The 23,602-nt window shown below is 46.1% G+C and overlaps 1 protein-coding gene across 4 annotated transcripts in view; it reads left to right on the forward strand.

Annotated features, from left to right (window-relative positions):
- asic1b (acid-sensing (proton-gated) ion channel 1b) overlaps positions 1-23,602 on the forward strand; it is a 382,118-nt gene that overhangs the window by 310,897 nt on the left and 47,619 nt on the right. Inside the window, exon 1 of one of the 4 annotated variants that reach the window (XM_055869821.1) lies at positions 12,299-13,356. The exons of the other annotated variants lie outside the window; for them this stretch is intronic. Within the exon in view, the coding sequence (XP_055725796.1) occupies positions 12,742-13,356 (615 nt within the window). The 5' untranslated portion in view covers positions 12,299-12,741. Of the gene's footprint in view, positions 1-12,298; positions 13,357-23,602 lie in introns of those variants that run through there. 4 annotated transcript variants of the gene reach the window in all.

The following is a 23,602-nucleotide window of genomic DNA, read 5'->3' on the forward strand; positions in this document are numbered from 1 at the left end:
ATTAGGTAGACAGAATGAGAGAGCGAGAAGGAGGGAGAATTCTGACTGAGAGAATACAGAGGGAGAGAAAGAGAGAGAGATGTGTACTAAGATATAGCACATACTGAGAGAAAGAGAGAAAGAGAGAGAGAGAGAGAGAGGGGGGGGAGAATGAGAGAGAGAGGGCAAGTACTGAGAGATAGAGAGAGAATTAGAGAGAGAGAGATGAGTTTACTCAGAGAGAAAGCACGCACTGAAAGAGAGAGAGAGAGAGAGAAAGAGAGAGAGAGAGAGAGAGAGAGAGAGATGAGTGTACTGAGAGAGAGAGCACGTACTGAGAGATAGAGAGAGAGAGAGAGAGAAAGGGAGACAGAGGTGTATACTGAGTGAAAGAGATGGTGTACAGATAGAGAGAGAACACTGTGTCAACCCCAAAATTGACCCAGTCAACATGGCCCTGTCTCCCCAGAGTCTGGCAGCAGTAAACTGTTCTCAGATAACCTAGAGACAATTCATTTCTAAACGGTGTAGTTGTCCTGTCAGTCACTCTACTTCCCTAAACATGTGAAGTGCTGTGCATTATTTATTACATTTATCCTACCTTTATTTAACCAGGCAAGTCAGTTAGGAATAAATTATTATTTTACAATGACGGCCTACACCGGCCAAAACCCAGGCGACTGAGATACATGTGCCTTAGACCACCGCGCTACTCGGGAGCCCAGACATTACCAGACTTGATCGAACAAGTCATAATCACGCTATACAAAACTAAAACTGCCATAAAGCTTCAGAGACAAAACAAGGACAATTAATTCCACTTGAGTGAAGTATTTGATTTGATCTATTGCACTGTGGGTCACCATGAGTAGCCAGCCAGGTTTGATTAGCCTCTGGCACATCATTTTACTGGCTATATAGGAAGTGGTGTTGTCATTTTTACTGATTGTACTGCACTTGAAGCCTTTCAAAGTGTTATTTGAACCTGACTAGGCAAGACACTGTTTTCTGGGAAAGGACCTTTCTCTCTGTTACAGTGTGATAAAGAACTAGCCCTTAGAAGTGTTACTCTACTGTTCTGCACCTCTCTTCATGGTATCCAAAGCCGCAGTCTTTTGCGTTCAACTGCCGCTTAACCAATTTGGGAGCGTGTGTCCTTCTCCCACTTCTTCCACGTCCACACATTGTTACATACATTCACTTATAGAATGGAAAAATGCATAGACTGCTCAGATGTACTTTGTCAATTTGGGAGAATGTCCTTCTCCAACTTCCATAAATTCTCATATCTATCAAAGATTGAAGGGACACGTACAGACTACTGACAGGAAAGGCCCATAAAAGTGAGTATGGCTATTTAAAGGTTTTATTCCATATGTTCCTTCCAAGAAATGAAGAGGTCCTCTTTTATGAGGACCACAACGTTGTTCCATTCTACATAGATAAATCAATAGGCTTTCAGCTAAAGGCTGAATTTTCTCTTCCCATTACCAATCATCCAGACAGATTCTTTTATCCAAGAAGAAAAAGTCTTATTTATTTATCTTTGTAAACCTTCTATTGAACCAATGTGAGGTTTATGTTGGCCTGTCTCCAATGTGAGGTTTATGTTGGCCGGTCTCCAATGTGAGGTTTATGTTGGCCTGTCTCCAATGTGAGGTTTGTTGGCCTGTCTCCAATGTGAGGTTTATGTTGGCCTGTCTCAAATGTGAGGTTTGTGTTGGCCTGTCTCCAATGTGATGTTTGTTGGCCTGTCTCTAATGTGAGGTTTATGTTGGCCTGTCTCTAATGTGAGGTTTGTTGGCCTGCCTCTAATGTGAGGTTTATGTTGGCCTGTCTCCAATGTGAGGTTTATGTTGGCCTGTCTCCAATGTGAGGTTTGTTGGCCTGTCTCTAATGTGAGGTTTATGTTGGCCTGTCTCCAATGTGAGGTTTTTTGGCCTGTCTCCAATGTGAGGTTTGTTGGCCTGTCTCCAATGTGAGGTTTGTTGGCCTGTCTCCAATGTGAGGTTTATGTTGGCCTGTCTCCAATGTGAGGTTTGTTGGCCTGTCTCTAATGTGAGGTTTATGTTGGCCTGTCTCCAATGTGAGGTTTATGTTGGCCTGTCTCCAATGTGAGGTTTTTGTTGGCCTGTCTCCAATGTGAGATTTATGTTGGCCTGTCTCCAATGTGAGGTGTATGTTGGCCTGTCTCCAATGTGAGGTGTATGTTGGCCTGTCTCCAATGTGAGGTTTATGTTGGCCTGTCTCCAATGTGAGGTTTATGTTGGCCTGTCTCCAATGTGAGGTTTATGTTGGCCTGTCTCCAATGTGAGATTTGTTGGCCTGTCTCCAATGTGAGGTTTATGTTGGCCTGTCTCCAATGTGAGGTTTATGTTGGCCTGTCTCCAATGTGAGATTTGTTGGCCGGTCTCCAATGTGAGGTTTATGTTGGCCTGTCTCCAATGTGAGATTTATGTTGGCCTGTCTCCAATGTGAGGTTTGTTGGCCTGTCTCCAATGTGAGGTTTATGTTGGCCTGTCTACAATGTGAGGTTTGTTGGCCTGTCTCCAATGTGAGGTTTGTTGGCCTGTCTCCAATGTGAGGTTTATGTTGGCCTGTCTCCAATGTGAGGTTTATGTTGGCCTGTCTCCAATGTGAGGTTTGTTGGCCTGTCTCCAATGTGAGGTATATGTTGGCCTGTCTCCAATGTGAGGTTTATGTTGGCCTGTCTCCAATGTGAGGTTTGTTGGCCTGTCTCCAATGTGAGGTTTATGTTGGCCTGTCTCCAATGTGAGGTTTATGTTGGCCTGTCTCCAATGTGAGGTTTGTTGGCCTGTCTCCAATGTGAGATTTATGCTGGCCTGTCTCCAATGTGAGGTTTGTTGGCCTGTCTCCAATGTGAGGTTTATGTTGGCCTGTCTCCAATGTGATGTTTATGTTGGCCTGTCTCCAATGTGAGGTTTGTTGGCCTGTCTCCATTGTGAGGTTTGTTGGCCTGTCTCCAATGTGAGGTTTATGTTGGCCTGTCTCCAATGTGAGGTTTATGTTGGCCTGTCTCCAATGTGAGGTTTATGTTGGCCTGTCTCCAATGTGAGGTTTATGGTGGTCTGTCTCCAATGTGAGGTTTGTTGGCCTGTCTCCAATGTGAGGTTTGTTGGCCTGTCTCCAATGTGAGGTTTATGTTGGCCTGTCTCCAATGTGAGGTTTATGTTGGCCTGTCTCCAATGTGAGGTTTGTTGGCCTGTCTCCAATGTGAGGTTTGTTGGCCTGTCTCTAATGTGAGGTTTATGTTGGCCTGTCTCCAATGTGAGGTTTGTTGGCCTGTCTCCAATGTGAGGTTTATGTTGGCCTGTCTCCAATGTGAGGTTTATGTTGGCCTGTCTCCAATGTGAGGTTTATGTTGGCCTGTCTCCAATGTGAGGTTTGTTGGCCTGTCTCCAATGTGAGGTTTATGTTGGCCTGTCTCCAATGTGAGGTTTATGTTGGCCTGTCTCCAATGTGAGGTTTTTGTTGACCTGTCTCCAATGTGATGGTTTATGTTGGCCTGTCTCCAATGTGAGGTTTATGTTGGCCTGTCTCCAATGTGAGGTTTATGTTGGCCTGTCTCCAATGTGAGATTTGTTGGCCTGTCTCCAATGTGTAATTTATGTTGGCCTGTCTCCAATGTGAGGTTTATGTTGGCCTGTCTCCAATGTGAGATTTGTTGGCCTGTCTCCAATGTGAGGTTTATGTTGGCCTGTCTCCAATGTGAGGTTTATGTTGGCCTGTCTCCAATGTGAGGTTTATGTTGGCCTGTCTCCAATGTGAGGTTTGTTGGCCTGTCTCTAATGTGAGGTTTATGTTGGCCTGTCTCCAATGTGAGGTTTTTTGGCCTGTCTCCAATGTGAGGTTTGTTGGCCTGTCTCCAATGTGAGGTTTGTTGGCCTGTCTCCAATGTGAGGTTTATGTTGGCCTGTCTCCAATGTGAGGTTTGTTGGCCTGTCTCTAATGTGAGGTTTATGTTGGCCTGTCTCCAATGTGAGGTTTATGTTGGCCTGTCTCCAATGTGAGGTTTTTGTTGGCCTGTCTCCAATGTGAGGTTTATGTTGGCCTGTCTCCAATGTCAGATTTGTTGGCCGGTCTCCAATGTGAGGTTTATGTTGGCCTGTCTCCAATGTGAGATTTATGTTGGCCTGTCTCCAATGTGAGGTTTATGTTGGCCTGTCTCCAATGTGAGGTTTGTTGGCCTGTCTCCAATGTGAGGTTTGTTGGCCTGTCTCCAATGTGAGGTTTATGTTGGCCTGTCTCCAATGTGAGGTTTATGTTGGCCTGTCTCCAATGTGAGGTTTGTTGGCCTGTCTCCAATGTGAGGTTTATGTTGGCCTGTCTCCAATGTGAGGTTTATGTTGGCCTGTCTCCAATGTGAGGTTTGTTGGCCTGTCTCCAATGTGAGGTTTATGTTGGCCTGTCTCCAATGTAAGGTTTATGTTGGCCTGTCTCCAATGTGAGGTTTGTTGGCCTGTCTCCAATGTGAGATTTATGCTGGCCTGTCTCCAATGTGAGGTTTGTTGGCCTGTCTCCAATGTGAGGTTTATGTTGGCCTGTCTCCAATGTGAGGTTTATGTTGGCCTGTCTCCAATGTGAGGTTTGTTGGCCTGTCTCTAATGTGAGGTTTATGTTGGCCTGTCTCCAATGTGAGGTTTGTTGGCCTGTCTCCAATGTGAGGTTTGTTGGCCTGTCTCCAATGTGAGGTTTATGTTGGCCTGTCTCCAATGTGAGGTTTGTTGGCCTGTCTCTAATGTGAGGTTTATGTTGGCCTGTCTCCAATGTGAGGTTTATGTTGGCCTGTCTCCAATGTGAGGTTTTTGTTGGCCTGTCTCCAATGTGAGATTTATGTTGGCCTGTCTCCAATGTGAGGTGTATGTTGGCCTGTCTCCAATGTGAGGTGTATGTTGGCCTGTCTCCAATGTGAGGTTTATGTTGGCCTGTCTCCAATGTGAGGTTTATGTTGGCCTGTCTCCAATGTGAGGTTTATGTTGGCCTGTCTCCAATGTGAGGTTTGTTGGCCTGTCTCCAATGTGAGGTTTATGTTGGCCTGTCTCCAATGTGAGGTTTATGTTGGCCTGTCTCCAATGTGAGATTTGTTGGCCGGTCTCCAATGTGAGGTTTATGTTGGCCTGTCTCCAATGTGAGATTTATGTTGGCCTGTCTCCAATGTGAGGTTTGTTGGCCTGTCTCCAATGTGAGGTTTATGTTGGCCTGTCTCCAATGTGAGATTTGTTGGCCTGTCTCCAATGTGAGGTTTATGTTGGCCTGTCTCCAATGTGAGGTTTATGTTGGCCTGTCTCCAATGTGAGGTTTGTTGGCCTGTCTCCAATGTGAGGTTTATGTTGGCCTGTCTCCAATGTGAGGTTTATGTTGGCCTGTCTCCAATGTGAGGTTTATGTTGGCCTGTCTCCAATGTGAGGTTTGTTGGCCTGTCTCTAATGTGAGGTTTATGTTGGCCTGTCTCCAATGTGAGGTTTTTTGGCCTGTCTCCAATGTGAGGTTTGTTGGCCTGTCTCCAATGTGAGGTTTGTTGGCCTGTCTCCAATGTGAGGTATGTTGGCCTGTCTCCAATGTGAGGTTTGTTGGCCTGTCTCTAATGTGAGGTTTATGTTGGCCTGTCTCCAATGTGAGGTTTATGTTGGCCTGTCTCCAATGTGAGGTTTTTGTTGGCCTGTCTCCAATGTGAGATTTATGTTGGCCTGTCTCCAATGTGAGGTGTATGTTGGCCTGTCTCCAATGTGAGGTGTATGTTGGCCTGTCTCCAATGTGAGGTTTATGTTGGCCTGTCTCCAATGTGAGGTTTATGTTGGCCTGTCTCCAATGTGAGGTTTATGTTGGCCTGTCTCCAATCTGAGGTTTGTTGGCCTGTCTCCAATGTGAGGTTTATGTTGGCCTGTCTCCAATGTGAGGTTTATGTTGGCCTGTCTCCAATGTGAGATTTGTTGGCCGGTCTCCAATGTGAGGTTTATGTTGGCCTGTCTCCAATGTGAGATTTATGTTGGCCTCTCTCCAATGTGAGGTTTGTTGGCCTGTCTCCAATGTGAGGTTTATGTTGGCCTGTCTCCAATGTGAGGTTTATGTTGGCCTGTCTCCAATGTGAGGTTTGTTGGCCTGTCTCCAATGTGAGGTTTGTTGGCCTGTCTCCAATGTGAGGTTTATGTTGGCCTGTCTCCAATGTGAGGTTTATGTTGGCCTGTCTCCAATGTGAGGTTTGTTGGCCTGTCTCCAATGTGAGGTTTATGTTGGCCTGTCTCCAATGTGAGGTTTATGTTGGCCTGTCTCCAATGTGAGGTTTGTTGGCCTGTCTCCAATGTGAGGTGTATGCTGGCCTGTCTCCAATGTGAGGTTTGTTGGCCTGTCTCCAATGTGAGGTTTATGTTGGCCTGTCTCCAATGTGAGGTTTATGTTGGCCTGTCTCCAATGTGAGGTTTGTTGGCCTGTCTCTAATGTGAGGTTTATGTTGGCCTGTCTCCAATGTGAGGTTTTTTGGCCTGTCTCCAATGTGAGGTTTGTTGGCCTGTCTCCAATGTGAGGTTTGTTGGCCTGTCTCCAATGTGAGGTTTATGTTGGCCTCTCTCCAATGTGAGGTTTGTTGGCCTGTCTCTAATGTGAGGTTTATGTTGGCCTGTCTCCAATGTGAGGTTTATGTTGGCCTGTCTCCAATGTGAGGTTTTTGTTGGCCTGTCTCCAATGTGAGATTTATGTTGGCCTGTCTCCAATGTGAGGTGTATGTTGGCCTGTCTCCAATGTGAGGTGTATGTTGGCCTGTCTCCAATGTGAGGTTTATGTTGGCCTGTCTCCAATGTGAGGTTTATCTTGGCCTGTCTCCAATGTGAGGTTTATGTTGGCCTGTCTCCAATGTGAGGTTTGTTGGCCTGTCTCCAATGTGAGGTTTATGTTGGCCTGTCTCCAATGTGAGGTTTATGTTGGCCTGTCTCCAATATGAGATTTGTTGGCCGGTCTCCAATGTGAGGTTTATGTTGGCCTGTCTCCAATGTGAGATTTATGTTGGCCTGTCTCCAATGTGAGGTTTGTTGGCCTGTATCCTCAATGTGAGGTTTATGTTGGCCTGTCTCCAATGTGAGGTTTGTTGGCCTGTCTCCAATGTGAGGTTTGTTGGCCTGTCTCCAATGTGAGGTTTATGTTGGCCTGTCTCCAATGTGAGGTTTATGTTGGCCTGTCTCCAATGTGAGGTTTGTTGGCCTGTCTCCAATGTGAGGTTTATGTTGGCCTGTCTCCAATGTGAGGTTTATGTTGGCCTGTCTCCAATGTGAGGTTTGTTGGCCTGTCTCCAATGTGAGGTTTATGTTGGCCTGTCTCCAATGTGAGGTTTATGTTGGCCTGTCTCCAATGTGAGGTTTGTTGGCCTGTCTCCAATGTGAGATTTATGCTGGCCTGTCTCCAATGTGAGGTTTGTTGGCCTGTCTCCAATGTGAGGTTTATGTTGGCCTGTCTCCAATGTGATGTTTATGTTGGCCTGTCTCCAATGTGAGGTTTGTTGGCCTGTCTCTAATGTGAGGTTTATGTTGGCCTGTCTCCAATGTGAGGTTTATGTTGGCCTGTCTCCAATGTGAGGTTTTTGTTGGCCTGTCTCCAATGTGAGATTTATGTTGGCCTGTCTCCATTGTGAGGTTTGTTGGCCTGTCTCCAATGTGAGGTTTATGTTGGCCTGTCTCCAATGTGAGGTTTATGTTGGCCTGTCTCCAATGTGAGGTTTATGTTGGCCTGTCTCCAATGTGAGGTTTATGGTGGTCTGTCTCCAATGTGAGGTTTGTTGGCCTGTCTCCAATGTGAGGTTTGTTGGCCTGTCTCCAATGTGAGGTTTATGTTGGCCTGTCTCCAATGTGAGGTTTATGTTGGCCTGTCTCCAATGTGAGGTTTGTTGGCCTGTCTCCAATGTGAGGTTTGTTGGCCTGTCTCTAATGTGAGGTTTATGTTGGCCTGTCTCCAATGTGAGGTTTGTTGGCCTGTCTCCAATGTGAGGTTTATGTTGGCCTGTCTCCAATGTGAGTTTTATGTTGGCCTGTCTCCAATGTGAGGTTTATGTTGGCCTGTCTCCAATGTGAGGTTTGTTGGCCTGTCTCCAATGTCAGGTTTATGTTGGCCTGTCTCCAATGTGAGGTTTATGTTGGCCTGTCTCCAATGTGAGGTTTTTGTTGACCTGTCTCCAATGTGATGGTTTATGTTGGCCTGTCTCCAATGTGAGGTTTATGTTGGCCTGTCTCCAATGTGAGGTTTATGTTGGCCTGTCTCCAATGTGAGATTTGTTGGCCTGTCTCCAATGTGAGATTTATGTTGGCCTGTCTCCAATGTGAGGTTTATGTTGGCCTGTCTCCAATGTGAGATTTGTTGGCCTGTCTCCAATGTGAGGTTTATGTTGGCCTGTCTCCAATGTGAGGTTTATGTTGGCCTGTCTCCAATGTGAGGTTTGTTGGCCTGTCTCCAATGTGAGGTTTATGTTGGCCTGTCTCCAATGTGAGGTTTATGTTGGCCTGTCTCCAATGTGAGGTTTGTTGGCCTGTCTCCAATGTGAGGTTTATGTTGGCCTGTCTCCAATGTGAGGTTTATGTTGGCCTGTCTCCAATGTGAGGTTTTTGTTGACCTGTCTCCAATGTGAGGTTTGTTGGCCTGTCTCCAATGTGAGGTTTATGTTGGCCTGTCTCCAATGTGATGGTTTATGTTGGCCTGTCTCCAATGTGAGGTTTATGTTGGCCTGTCTCCAATGTGAGGTTTATGTTGGCCTGTCTCCAATGTGAGGTTTATGTTGGCCTGTCTCCAATGTGAGGTTTATGTTGGCCTGTCTCCAATGTGAGATTTATGGTGGTCTGTCTCCAATGTGAGGTTTATGTTGGCCTGTCTCCAATGTGAGCTGTTTTTTTCCCCAGTGTTTATTTCCGGTGGATATTTTCCATTCAGTCTAATTGTTTCCGCAAAGCAAATGCCTACATGTATTTCAGTCATACAAAGTGATTAAAAGACCAGAGACCTCGCCTATGAAGTAAATCAACAACATCTTTGCTTGCCTGCGTGCTTCTCCTTCATAATGAATTGATCAGCTAAGGACAGCACGGTAATGGGAGTTAGATAACATTATGTCCCAAAGGGTATAATTGTTTATTGTTTAGCTGTTCACTGGGATCATGTTTCTCTGTTGTCACGTGTGTCATTATCCCCCTAGCTGCTGGGATTAGTTTGTTGTAGCACAGCCAGATACCGATACACACACACACACACACGCACGCACGCGCACACACACACACACACACACACACACACACACACACACACACTGTCATGCACAAGGAACACACACAAGCAAAATCACAAACACACATACACACACGCACAGACACACCCAGCGTTTCTCTCAGATATGTTTGGTACTGATGAGCTGAGGGAATGAGAGAGGATGAGAGGAGAGACGCAGGGGATTAGAACACATACAAAAGAAACTGAAATCCCACATAATGTCCAGATCCAGGAAGTTAGTTTGAAGATTGCCAGCTCTGTGTGAAATCTATATTTCTGACCCTAGGAGCCTGTCGCAAATGGGCCCTGGTCAAAAGTAGATCACTATACAAACGCAGCCTCCATGACACATCATATTGTACAGTTTCATTAAACCAAGCAGATACCGATTACTGGGGTACAAATCCTGTAAATACCACGTTTTCATTTTTTGACCTCCAATGTAGACACACTCCTTCAGCCCAGATGATTATCACTTGTCATGTTGAAGGGAGTAAATCCACAGAGAAAAAACACAGAATGTCTTTAAATGGACATTGATATGCTGTAGCAAACAGGGAAGACAGATTAACATGAGTGAATGGATTATATATGCACACACACACACAGGTCTGACATGCCTGCCAGATGACTTTGTAAGGGTCACAGACTTTGTACACACACACACACACACACACACACACACACACACACACACACACACACATAAATACTTGACAAAGCTAGTTTAAGCTCAACTGACATCCACCTTGAGTCTAAACACTTCACAATGGATACCCATTCAAGCATGAAACAACTCCCTCACCGTCACCAGCCAATGTCCCGGAGCACAAATGTCAGGTGAAAGTCTCTGTGATGGCCAGACCTGGATTCAAATACTTTTCAACATGTGTGATTGTTTGCTTTAGTCTGCCTGTAGTGACCGGTGAATGGGGTTTACACTTTTGCAACTATTCAATTGATTCCATTAAGCTAGGAAAGCTCAATCAAACCCAGCTAAAATATTTGAAATGATTTAAAATACTACTTGAACACAGGTCTGGTGACGGGCATTTCAGACTGTGCAGACCAGTTTCTCAGATCACAGAAACTGTTAGTGACACCATAGAAAGAGGAAGGTACTCTAAACCTTATTAAAAAGGAAGACCCACTTTGGTGATGTTTGATAGAGAGATTAAAAGCTTTATCGAAAGTAGGCTTGCCTTTGTATGAAAATATCAAAGGAAAAATAAAGAAGGAAGGTACATTTTTTTTTAAACGTAATAAAGGGAACTACTATCATCAAACCACATTCTTATCAGAAAGATCAGATGGGTGTAACAAAAAAAAAACAATGATAATAATTATTTGAACCAGTCGTACTCAACACCGAAAAACACTTTCACCTAACACTTGTCTACCTGTTCAGAATTCAACATGTGTCATACATTTAGCCAATAGTCCCAGGGGACTGTAGTTACAGTAAAGTAATGGCGGAATGTTCTCTCCTCTGGATCTGTTATATACACGTCACCTCAAAGTCATGAAGAAACATTTGGATACCACACGTACCGCCAGTCTTTCCATCCTTAGCCCACTTATACATGTAGAAGACGGAACAACGCCTACATTGGGCTGTACTGATGGTATGCATGTTGTGTTGAGGTCAGGGGTAGTGTTGTGCTTGTTAGTGTTAGTGTACGTCAGTGGGGGCTGCTGAGGGGAGGACGGCTCATAATAATGTCTGGAACGGAGTCGATGGAATGGCATCAAAGACCTGGAGACTATGTGTTTAATGTACATGATACCATTCCACTGATTACGCTCCAGTCATTACCACGAGCCCGTTCTCCCTAATTCAGGTGTCACCAACCTCCTGTGGTGTACATTAATTCACTGTGATGGAATTAAAGATTTCTGCCAATGACCTCTTAGCAACAGACATACCATTTGGAACAGTACGATGTATGTGCTTTCACTTGTTCTAAAAGTTGGAGTTGGCTAGACAGAGGGAAAGACGTGTGTTAAATAAGAAGAGTTGTCAAGTTGGAGTTGGCTAGACAGAGGGAAAGACGTGTGTTAAATAAGAAGAGTTGTCAAGTTGGAGTTGACTAGACAGAGGGAAAGACGTGTGTTAAATAAGAAGAGTTGTCAAGTTGGAGTTGACTAGACAGAGGGAAAGACGTGGGGTATGTAAGAAGAGTTCTCAAGTTGGAGTTGACTAGACAGAGGGAAAGACGTGTGTTAAATAAGAAGAGTTGTCAAGTTGGAGTTGACTAGACAGAGGGAAAGACGTGGGGTATGTAAGAAGAGTTGTCAAGTTGGAGTGTGAAATATGTCTTGTGGGAAAACCCTGAGAATAAGAAATGGATAAAGTTGTTGTCTTTGAATATGAACAAAATAAAATGTTTCAACAAGTCCAAGGATTTAAAGAGGAAGGTGTCTATAGAGTGAGTTCACTAATTGGAATGTGAAATTATTATGGAATGTGACTAAAACCTACAAGGAGAAGGAGAAGGAACGCAGCTTTTGGAAATGAAAGATGTATGTATGTAGAGTTAAAGGAATAATGGAGGGATGAATGATGGCCTGGGGGAATGGGGGGATGAAAGGATGGAGGAGGAATGAGAGATGGAGAGAGATAATGGAGGTATGGAGAGATGAAGGAGGGATGAGGGATGAATGAGGAATGGAGGGAGGGAGGGATGAAGGAGGAATAGAGGGGTGTATAGAGAGAGAGGAGAATTGGTGGGGTGTAGGGATTGAGGAGGAATGGAGAAGGAATGGTGGGATGGAGAGATGAAGGAGGAATAGGGGGTAGAGGGATGGGGGATTTTTATTTATTTTTATTTCACTATTATTTGGCCAGTTGAGAACAAGTTCTCTTTTACAACTGCGACCTGGCCAAGATAAAGCAAAGCAGTGCAACAAAAACAACAACACAGAGTTACACATAAACAAACGTACAGTCAATAACACAATAGAACAATCTGGAGGGATGAAGAAGGAATGGGGGATGAAGGAGGGACGGGGATGTTTGTCCTTTGCATGCAGTGCGATGTTGTCATATGATGACCGTTTGTTTCTCTGAATTGGAACGGTTTGGTCAAACCGCACATGAGATACACTTTCTTCGGTCCTGCAACTGCACGCGGGGACGCGACATTTAATAATCTTGAACAATTTGGCTACCCCGGGAATAGAGAGCGTTCTCTCTTCCTATATGGTGACAGAAGACGAGCAGTGAGCACCCCTCACAGCCTCACAGGCACAGCCTCCTACTGGCAGACTTTCAATAGAAAGAGCTCAGTGCATGAGCTCAGGAGAGGATAGCGCGCGTTCTAACCAGCATAAAGATTTTCCTGGATGACTCTGCCAACAATAAGTAATTGACAGACAGACAGACAGATCTATCTGGATTGGGGCTTTGACTCCATGGTCAATGCGGGACCAGGACTGATGCCAGCCCATCAGCGGTGGTCGTGTCAGTCTTAATCCTTACACTACCTAGACTATCTCTCCAAAATGTGTCAGTGCGATTCGGTACCGAAAGCCAGCAGAACGCCGGGCTCTGTCGCGGAAGCCGGGAAGCTGTTCCTGAAACACACTACGTTCCACGGCCTGAGACATGTATTTCTGAGCGGCTCCTACCCCCGAAGGCTCGCCTGGCTGTTGGCTTTCCTCACAGCTCTCGCGCTCCTCTTCACCTGGTCCTCAAACCGGGTCCGGTACTTGCTTTCCTCTCCCGTGCACACCAAAGCGCATATGGTGTACGCCAAACGTCTTGTTTTCCCCGCTGTGACCATCTGTAACCAGAATCTCCTCTTACCACGTCGCATGAAGAAACCGGACATATTCAGCGCGGGAAGGTGGTTAGGACTTCTAGGGAGAAACTGGCAAGTGTCCCCCAGCGTCAGGGACGCGCTCACACCCGGTACCGACCATGACATCAGCAGCAGCAACGAGCCGCCCTGGTCTCCGCTCTCTCGGATCCTGGACTTCAACCACTTTTTGCCGCCTCCCCTGGAGTCCCAGCCGTCCATGCAGCAGCTCCTGGACCGCCTCGGCCACCAGATGGAGGAGATGCTGCTTTACTGCCGCTTCCAGGGAGAGCTATGCGGGCCTCGCAACTTCAGCACCGTGAGTCAATGGACAGCAACACGAAGCTGCTGCTGCTGCTGCAACATGTTGTAGTCTATTAGTATTTAGGATAAAGTAAGAATGTTGTTAGGCCTTATTATGTCATCAGGCCTATTGTTATGTTTTGACGTGTTCTGGGCTTGGAATTGATTTGGAATTGTAATTACCAAGCCAACAAGAGTGGATTTCTATTCCTACTTTAGCCCGTGCTATTTAACAGACCAGTATTCTACCTCGTGCTCTGTCTATATAGTAAGTAGGTATACTGTCATACAATCTATTATGAAGATTTCACGTATAGAAAACTATGACATCCTAAGCCAGTTGTGTAGCTGTCTTTGAATGATGGTTATGGATATATAAAGGCTTAAGATAACCCTATACACAGACAACACACACACACACACACACACACAGAGACACACTGTCACGATCGTTCTCCTCCTCTTCTTCTGAAGAGGAGAAGCATGGGTCGGACCAATACGCGTCAAGGTATGCAGTCATAATGAATTTATTTAAATGAAATACGAACACTTAATACAAACTATACAAAATAACAAAACGACCGTGAAGCTACAAACGTTGTGCATAGACAGACAGGCTACAAACGTTCTGACATAGACAATTACCCACAATTAATGAGAGCCTATGGCTACCCTAAATAAGGCTCCCAATCAGAGACAACCGACATCAGCTGTCTCTAATTGGGAACTCATTCAGGTAACCATAGACTCTTCTAGATCACTCACCAACATAGACAACGCTAGACCTCTACACTAAACACAAAACCATATTTTACACCCCATAACCCCTTTACCAAATAAACATCCAAAACCAACAAAACATAAACATTACCCATGTCACACCCTGACCTAACTAAAATAATCAAGAAAACAAAGAATAATAAGGCCAGGGCGTGACATAACCCCCCCCTTGAGGCGCGAACTCCGGGCGCACCATACACAGTCTAGGGGAGGGTCTGGGTGGGCTCCCCTCCACGGTGGCGGCTCCGGCTCTGGTCGTAGTCCCCACGTCACCACAGTACCTAACCACCTCCTAGGCCTCCTCCAAACGACCCCCCTCCACATTAACCCCATTGCATTAAGGGGGAGTTCCGGACTAAGGGACAGCTCCGAACTAAGGACCAGTACCAGGGTAAGAGGCAGTACCAGGGTCAGGGGCAGTACCAGGGTCAGGGGCAGTACCAGGGTCAGGGGCAGTACCAGGGTAAGGGGCAGCACCAGGGTAAGGGGCAGCACCAGGGGAAGGGGCAGCTCCGGACTGAGGAATGGCAGCTCCGGACTGAGGGACTGCAGCTCCGGACTGAGGGACTGCAGCTCCGGACTGAGGGACTGCAGCTCCGGACTGAGGGACTGCAGCTCCGGACTGAGGGACGGCCCATGGCTGGCTGACAGATCTGGCTGCTCATGGCTGGCTAACGGATCTGGCTGCTCATGGCTGGCTAACGGATCTGGCTGCTCATGGCTGGCTGACGGATCTGGCTGCTCATGGCTGGCTGACGGATCTGGCTGCTCATGGCTAGCTGACGGATCTGGCTGCTCATGGCTAGCTGACGGATCTGGCTGCTCATGGCTAGCTGACGGATCTGGCTGCTCATGGCTAGCTGACGGATCTGGCTGCTCATGGCTAGCTGACGGATCTGGCTGCTCATGGCTAGCTGACGGATCTGGCTGCTCATGGCTAGCTGACGGATCTGGCTGCTCATGGCTAGCTGACGGATCTGGCTGCTCATGGCTAGCTGACGGATCTGGCTGCTCATGGCTAGCTGACGGATCTGGCTGCTCATGGCTAGCTGACGGATCTGGCTGCTCATGGCTAGCTGACGGATCTGGCTGCTCATGGCTGGCTGACGGATCTGGCTGCTCATGGCTGGCTGACGGATCTGGCTGCTCATGGCTGGCTGACTGATCTGGCTGTTCCTGTCTGGTTGGCGGCTCTGGCAGATCCTGTCTGGTTGGCGGCTCTGGCAGATCCTGTCTGGTTGGCGGCTCTGGCAGATCCTGTCTGACGGACGGCTCTAGCGGCTCCTGTCTGGCTGGCGGCTCTAGCGGCTCCTGTCTGGCGGACGGCTCAGTGGGCTCATGGCAGACGGGCGGCTTTGCAGGCTCATGGCAGACGGGCGGCTTTGCAGGCTCATTGCAGACGGATGGCTCAGATGGCGCTGGGGAGACGGATGGCTCAGATGGCGCTGGGGAGACGGATGGCGCTGGGGAGACGAGCAGTTCAGTCAACGCTGTGCAGACGGCAGACTCCTGCCGGCTGAGGCGCACTGTAGGCCTGGTGCGTGGTGCCGGGACTGGTGGCACCGGGCTGGGGACACGCATCTCAGGGCTAGTGCGGGGAGCAGCAACAGGACGCACAGGACTCTGGGGACACACAGGAGGCTTGGTGCGTGGTTTAGACACTGGTGGTAAAGGGCTGGAGACACGCACCATATAGCTAGTGCGTGGAGGAGGCACTGGTGGTACTGGGTTGGGGCGGGGAGGTGGCGCCGGAAATACCGGACCGTGCAGGCGTACTGGCTCCCTTGAACGCCGAGCCTGCCCAACCTTACCTGGTTGTATGCTCCCCGTCGCCTGACCAGTGCGGGGAGGTGGAATAACCCGCACCGGCCTATGTAGGCGAACCGGGGACACCATGCGTAAGGCTGGTGCCATGTACGCCGGCCCGAGGAGACGCACTGGTGACCAGATGCGTTGGGCCGGCTTCATGACATACGGCTCAACGCTCAGTCTAGCCCGGCCGATACGTGGAGCTGAAATGTACCGAACCGGGCTATGCACGCGTACAGGAGACACCGTGCGCTCTACTGCGTAACACGGTGTCTGCCCGTACTCTCGCTCTCCACGGTAAGTACAGGGAGTAGGCGCAGGTTTCCTACCTGACTTCGCCACACTCCCTTTAAGGCCCCCCCCAAGAAATTTTTGGGTTGTACTCACGGGCTTCCAGCCTTGTCTCCGTGCTGCCTCCTCATATCGCCTCCTCTCGGCTTTCGCTGCCTCCAGCTCTTCACGAGGGAGGCGATATTCTCCAGGTTGATCCCACGGCCCCTTACCATCCAGTATCTCCTCCCATGTCCAGAAATCCTTTGTGGGTAGGTCCTGTTGCCGCCTTCCATGCCGCTTGGTCCTATGGTGGGTAATTCTGTCACGATCGTTCTCCTCCTCTTCTTCTGAAGAGGAGAAGCATGGGTCGGACCAATACGCGTCAAGGTATGCAGTCATAATGAATTTATTTAAATGAAATACGAACACTTAATACAAACTATACAAAATAACAAAACGACCGTGAAGCTACAAACGTTGTGCATAGACAGACAGGCTACAAACGTTCTGACATAGACAATTACCCACAATTAATGAGAGCCTATGGCTACCCTAAATAAGGCTCCCAATCAGAGACAACCGACATCAGCTGTCTCTAATTGGGAACTCATTCAGGTAACCATAGACTCTTCTAGATCACTCACCAACATAGACAACGCTAGACCTCTACACTAAACACAAAACCATATTTTACACCCCATAACCCCTTTACCAAATAAACATCCAAAACCAACAAAACATAAACATTACCCATGTCACACCCTGACCTAACTAAAATAATCAAGAAAACAAAGAATAATAAGGCCAGGGCGTGACACACACACACACACACACTGGCAGTTCAGTATGAGATACCGGTAATTGGTTCTATCTACGATCTATCCTAATATGTTCTGTTGCACTGTGCTGTATATGAAGGGTCTCACACACACACACACACACACACACACACACACACACTACAGGTCAACAAAGTGATATCCAGAGCGTATATTAAGTTTACGTTTTTCATTCAGATTGCCTCATTTAAAGAATAATTTTCACATCTACAGGTATAAATTCTTCAATTGAGCCAGTTTGCTGCGGCAGGAAAATAATCCTGCAGCAACAGGACATGTTTATTATTATGTGGATTATAATTAATGGGCACTTATTTATTTTATTATTTTTTATGCCCTTTTTTAAATCTTGTCTCATCCTGAAACTCCCCAACGGGCTCAGGAGAGGCAAAGGAGGAGTCATGCGTCCTCCGAAAACATGACCCTCCTAACCAGACTCCTTAAAAGCTCTTAAGGATCCGCCCCTTGTTTTCAATTTTCGCCTTAAATGTCATACCCAAATCTAACTGCCTGTAACTCAGGCCCTGAAGCAAGGATATGCATAGTCTTGGTAACATTTGAAAGGAAACACGTTGAAGGAATGTAGGAGAATATAACACAATAGATCTGGTAAAAGATAATACTAAGAACAAACCAACCATTCTTTTTGTATTTTTTTTGTACCATCATCTTTGAAATGCAAGAGAAAGGCCATAATGTATTATTCCAGCGCAGCTGCAATTTAGATTTTGTCCACTAGATGGCAGCAGTGTGTGTGCAACGTTTTAGACTGATCCAATCAACCGTTGCATTCCTGTTACAAATTTTGTATCAAGACTGCCCAAATGTGCCTAATTTGTTTAATAATAACTTTTCATGTTCAAAACTTTGCACTCTCCTCAAACAATAGCATGGCATTCGTTCACTGTAATGGCTACTGTAAATTGGACAGTGCAGTTAGTTTAACAAGAATGTAAGCTTTCTGCCCATATCAGATACGTCTACGTCCTGGGAAATGTTCTTGTTACGTACAACTTCATGCTAAATGCATTAGCCTACGTTTAGGCTTTTACCACTCCTGAGCCATTAGCCTACGTTAGCCTCAACCATCCCGTGGAAGGGACACCGATCCCGAAGAAGTTTTAAAACCCGCCAGTTTAACCCGGAAGACAGCCGCACCAATGTATCAGAGGAAACACCGTTCAACTGGCGACACAGGTCAGCCCGCTAGAGCGCAATGAGCCAAGTAAAGGCCCACCGGCCAAACCCTCCCCTAACCCGGACGATGCTGGGCCAATTGTGCACCGTCCTATGGGACTCCCGGCCACTGCCGGTTGTGGCACAGCCTGCAATGCACACGTGTTTGTAGTAACACCTACAGGCACCTACGCCAGTGCCTTAGGCCGCTGCGCCACTCGTGAGCAACATTAATGGACACCTTTGTAGGGGTTTATACGTTTTGTGTAAGGAAAATTGTCAGAAATTTCGAAGTGGAACTTACAAACTTCAGATGCCTTTTTAAACCTCAAACACACTACAAGTTTTAAATGTCCTGCATTGCAGCAAAGTTCTCCAGTAACTGAGCATCTGAGCACGAAGATGATCTGGGATCAGCCTTCCTGTGGCTCTGCTAATCTGTGCACAAACAGATCTGGGATCAGCCTAGCTTTTGATTCTTCGATCAGCAGAGCCACAATGAGGAGAAAATAGTCCTCGCTCCCGGCTCCCTCTCTGGCTGACAAGTCAACTTTAGTGAACAGCTTGACAGAGCGGTTTCCTTTGATTGGAGCACATTGTTTTGTGTAGAATAGCCTTGGGCTCGCCATACACTTTGGAACTCTTTGAAGTATTCATTAGAGAGAGAGAGAGAGAGAGAGAGACCCACTAATTATCAAAATCCAGAAAAGAGACGTTAAATTCTACAACCACCTAAAACGAAGTGATTCCCAAACCTTCCATAACAAAGCCATCACCTACAGAGAGATAAACCTGTAGAAGAGTCCCCTAAGCAAGCTGGTCCTGGGGCTCTGTTCACAAACACAAACAGACCCCACAGAGCCCCAGGACAGCAACACAATTAGACCCAACCAAATCATGAGAAAAGAAAAAGAGACTTGACACATTGGAAAGAATTAACCAAAAACCAGAGCAAGCTAGAATGCTATTTGGCCCTAAAGAGAGAGTACACAGTGGCAGAATACCTGACCACTGTGACTGACCCAAACTTAAGGAAAGCTTTGACTATGTACAGCCTCAGTGAGCATAGCCTTGCTATTGAGAAAGGCCGCCGTAGGCAGACCTGGCTCCCAAGAGAAGACAAGTTATCTGCTCACTGCCCACAAAATGAGGTGTAAACTGAGCTGCACTTCCTAATTTCCTAATTTGGCACGAGGGTGCCAAATGTATGACCATATTAGAGACACATATTTCCCTCAGATTACACAGACCCACAAAGAATTTGAAAACAAACCCAATATTGATAAACCCATATCTACTGGGTGAAATACCACAGTGTGCCATCACAGCAGCAAGATTTGTGACAAGAAAAGGGCAACCAGGGAAGAACAAACACCATTGTAAATACAACCCATATTTATTTTTTAATCTATTTTATTTTCCCTTCTGTACTTTAACGATTTGCACATCGTTACAACATGGTATATAGACATAACATGACATTTGAAATGTCTTTATTATTTTGGAACTTGTGTGAATGTAATGTTTACTGTTCAATTTTATTGTTTATTTCACAATTGTTTATTGTTTATTTTGTTTATTATCAACTTCACTTGCTTTGGCAATGTTAACATATGTTTCCCGTGCCAATAAAGCCCCTTGAATTGAATTGAATTTAGACAGAGAGGGTATGTATCAAACGCTGTACAAGTCTGTGTGGGTTTTCATATTCGCTTTCTCTGGTAAGAATACAAATATTCACATTGTCTAGTATGATTCACGTTAATCTTGAAATAAGTTTGGTATCTCTCAGTCTCTGACTCGCTTTTCACTGTAGGCTAGTTGAACACATAACATTGTAGGCTAGTTGAACACATAACATTGTAGGCTAGTTGAACATAAAACATTGTAGTCTAGTTGAATATATAACATTGTAGGCTAGTTGAACACAACATTGTAGGCTAGTTGAACATATAACATTGTAGGCTAGTTGAACATATAACATTGTAGGCTAGTTGAACATAAAACATTGTAGTCTAGTTGAACACAACATTCTAGGCTAGTTGAAGATATAACATTGTAGGCTTGTTGAACATAAAACATTGTAGGCTAGTTGAACATATAACATTGTAGGCTAGTTGAACATAAAACATTGTAGTCTAGTTGAATATATAACATTGAATAGAATACCTGTAGAATAGAAAATGGCAAGGAAGGATATAATATGGCAGGTCAATTTTAGTGTTACAAAGTATTGTTATGTATAGGTAATAACATTTCAATGTTTTTATACGGTATGTCCCCCAGAATGTCTGGAAATCAACAGGTTTGTTGTAGCCTGTGTGAAAGAAATCAATTTGCAAATAGTCATTGTCGTCTGGGTATCTGTTAGTTTCTGGAGAATTGTCTCTCTCTCTGTGTCTCTCTCTGTCTCTCTCTCTGTGTCTCTCTCCGTGTCTCTCTCTGTCTCTCTCTCTGTGTCTCTCTCTCTCTCTCTGTGTCTCTCTCTTTGTGTCTCTCTGTGTCTCTCTCTTTGTGTCTCTATGTGTCTCTCTCTCTCTCTGTGTCTCTCTCTCTGTGTCTCTCTCTCTCTGTGTCTCTCTCTCTGTGTCGCTATCTCTGTCTCTCTCTCTGTGTCTCTCTCTTTGTGTCTCTCTCTGTGTCTCTCTCTCAGTGTCTCTCTCCGTGTCTCTCTCTGTCTCTCTCTCTGTGTCTCTCTCTCTCTGTGTCTCTCTCTCTGTGTCTCTCTCTTTGTGTCTCTCTCTGTCTCTCTCGCTCTGTCTCTCTCTCTCTGTGTCTCTCTCTCTGTGTCTCTCTCTCTGTCTCTCTCTCTCTGTGTCGCTATCTCTCTCTCTCTCTCTCTCTGTGTCTCTCTATCTCTCTGTGTCTCTCTCTTTGTGTCTCTCTCTGTCTGTCTCTCTCTCTCAGTGTCTCTCTCTTTGTGTCTCTCTCTGTCTCTCTCTCTCTCGCTCTGTCTCTCTCTCTCTGTGTCTCTCTCTCTGTCTCTCTCTCTCTCTGTCGCTATCTCTCTCTCTCTCTCTCTCTGTGTCTCTCTCTCTCTCTGTGTCTCTCTCTTTGTGTCTCTATGTGTCTCCCCCTTCTCTCTGTGTCTCTCTCTCTGTGTCTCTCTCTCTGTGTCTCTCTCCGTGTCTCTCTCTCTGTCTCTCTCTCTGTGTCTCTCTCTCACTGTGTCTCTCTCTGTGTCTCTCTCTCTGTGTCTCTCTCTTTGTGTCTCTCTCTGTGTCTCTCTCTTTGTCTCTCTCTCTGTGTCTCTCTCTCTCTGTGTGTCTCTCTCTCTCTGTGTCTCTCTCTCTCTCTGTGTCTCTCTCTCTGTGTTGCTATCTCTGTCTCTCTCTCTGTGTTTCTCTCTCTCAGTGTCTCTCTCTCAGTGTCTCTCTCTCAGTGTCTCTCTCTCAGTGTCTCTCTCTCTGTGTCTCTCTCTCGGTGTCTCTCTCTCTCAGTGTCTCTCTCTGTGTCTCTCTCTCAGTGTGTCTCTCTGGATCTCTCTCTGTGTCTCTCTCTCAGTGTCTCTCTCTCAGTGTCTCTCTCTCAGTCCCAAACTGCACACTATTCCCAGCCTACGTAGTTCACCATTTTTGACCAGAGCCCAGGCATTATATAGAGAATAGCAGAGATGTGGAATTGAGTCGAGTACTACTCAAGTCACAAATTGTTCTACTTGAGACTTGACATGACAAAAAGAAAAAACACTTGACACTCGACTTCGATTTGAGCGTCAATGACTCGTGACTCAACTTGGACCTGAGCTTCTATGACTCGTGACTCAACTTAGACTTGAGCTTCTATGACTTGTGACTCAACTTGGACTTGAGCTTCTATGACTTGTGACTCAACTTGGACTTGAGCTTCTATGACTTGTGACTCAACTTGGACTTGAGCTTCTATGACTTGTGACTCAACTTGGACTTGAGCTTCTATGACTTGTGACTCAACTTGGACTTGAGCTTCTATGACTTGTGACTCAACTTGGACTTGAGCTTCTATGACTTGTGACTCAACTTGGTCTTGAGCTGTATGACTCGAGAGAGAGACTCGATTTGTCATCTCGCGCACAATGTAGGCCGATCTGTCCTTTATTTTTTCGGAGAGGAGCAGGTTCTGTGCTTTCTGTTATGTGTCTTGGCCAATCAGATTCACGGAAGTCACAAGTTGCTCAGGCCGTCATCTAGCAAAGTGCAAAGCGTGCACCGCTCCACTGTCTTCCGGCTGGCTAGACTACCTTGACCTGTTCAATCCAAAATGATGAACTGAAATGAATCAAACACAATACTGATTACATACAGTAATTTGACTGTGTTACTTTGTACGTACAGTTGCATAGGCCTACACAATGCAGACCTGCATAAAGCAAGCTCATCCCAGTGAGTTCTATTATCCAATTGCAATGGTTGTCTGTGTCTATGTAAAGGAAACCCCCTGTTAGTCTAGGTTTAATATCATTCATATGAACAAGTACAAGGTTGCTGCTGTGAGACAAAGTTTTCATTCTCCCTAGGGCCATGCATTTTCCCAGAATTTCTTTAAAACCATGTGACCTGTTTTGAACATATCTGTGTACCTAGGTGGCAGGTAGCCTAGTGATTAAGAGTGTTGGGTCATTAACCAAAAGGTTGCTGGTTTGAATCTCTGAGCTGACTAGGTGAACAATCTGTTAGTGTGTCCTTGAGCAAGGCAACTTAACCCTAATTCCTCTGGATAAGGGTATCTGCAAAAAAATGTAATCTAGTCTCATTGCCTGTATAAAAACCTTTTTACAACTAACTAATCACAGTCAGACCCTATAGGGTCCTGATGTATACCTGCTTAGGTTACCAGATGAGGAAAAGCTCCGGCCCCCAGGTAAAACAATTTGCCCCATCACTCTGGGACCTGTGGTGCTAACCTCTGCATCAGGGCATCATTGGTCCCAGAAATCGATACATTCGGGTTCAAAGACTATGTGGTAGTGGCGGGAAAAGGATGCAGTGTGTAAAACATGTGGATCCAAAATCACTGATGCATTGCAATTTCACTGACATTTATAGAAAACACTTCATCATTGACTTGAGGACTCGCAAACCAAAATTAGGGACATGTGACTTGACTCGACGTGAGCTGTGGAACATGGGACTTTACTTGAGACTCGCCCATTATTGGAACTTGACTCAAGACTCGAAGGTTAGGACGTGAGACTTGCTTAGGACTTGCAGAATTGGTTCTTGTTCCCCTCTCTGGGGAATAGTGTGCCATTTGGGACGTATCCGAGTACTTCGGTGGGCTGGGGTACAATAGAGGAGCCTACAGAAGCGTCCCAGATCGTACCCTATATGATGCACTACGTTTGACCAGAGCCCTATGGGCCCTGGAGCCCTCAATAGCCATTAACGCTGCTGTCCCCAAGGTCGT

This window comes from Salvelinus fontinalis, chromosome 18, assembly GCF_029448725.1.
Source record: "Salvelinus fontinalis isolate EN_2023a chromosome 18, ASM2944872v1, whole genome shotgun sequence".
Taxonomy (NCBI): Eukaryota; Metazoa; Chordata; class Actinopteri; order Salmoniformes; family Salmonidae; genus Salvelinus; species Salvelinus fontinalis.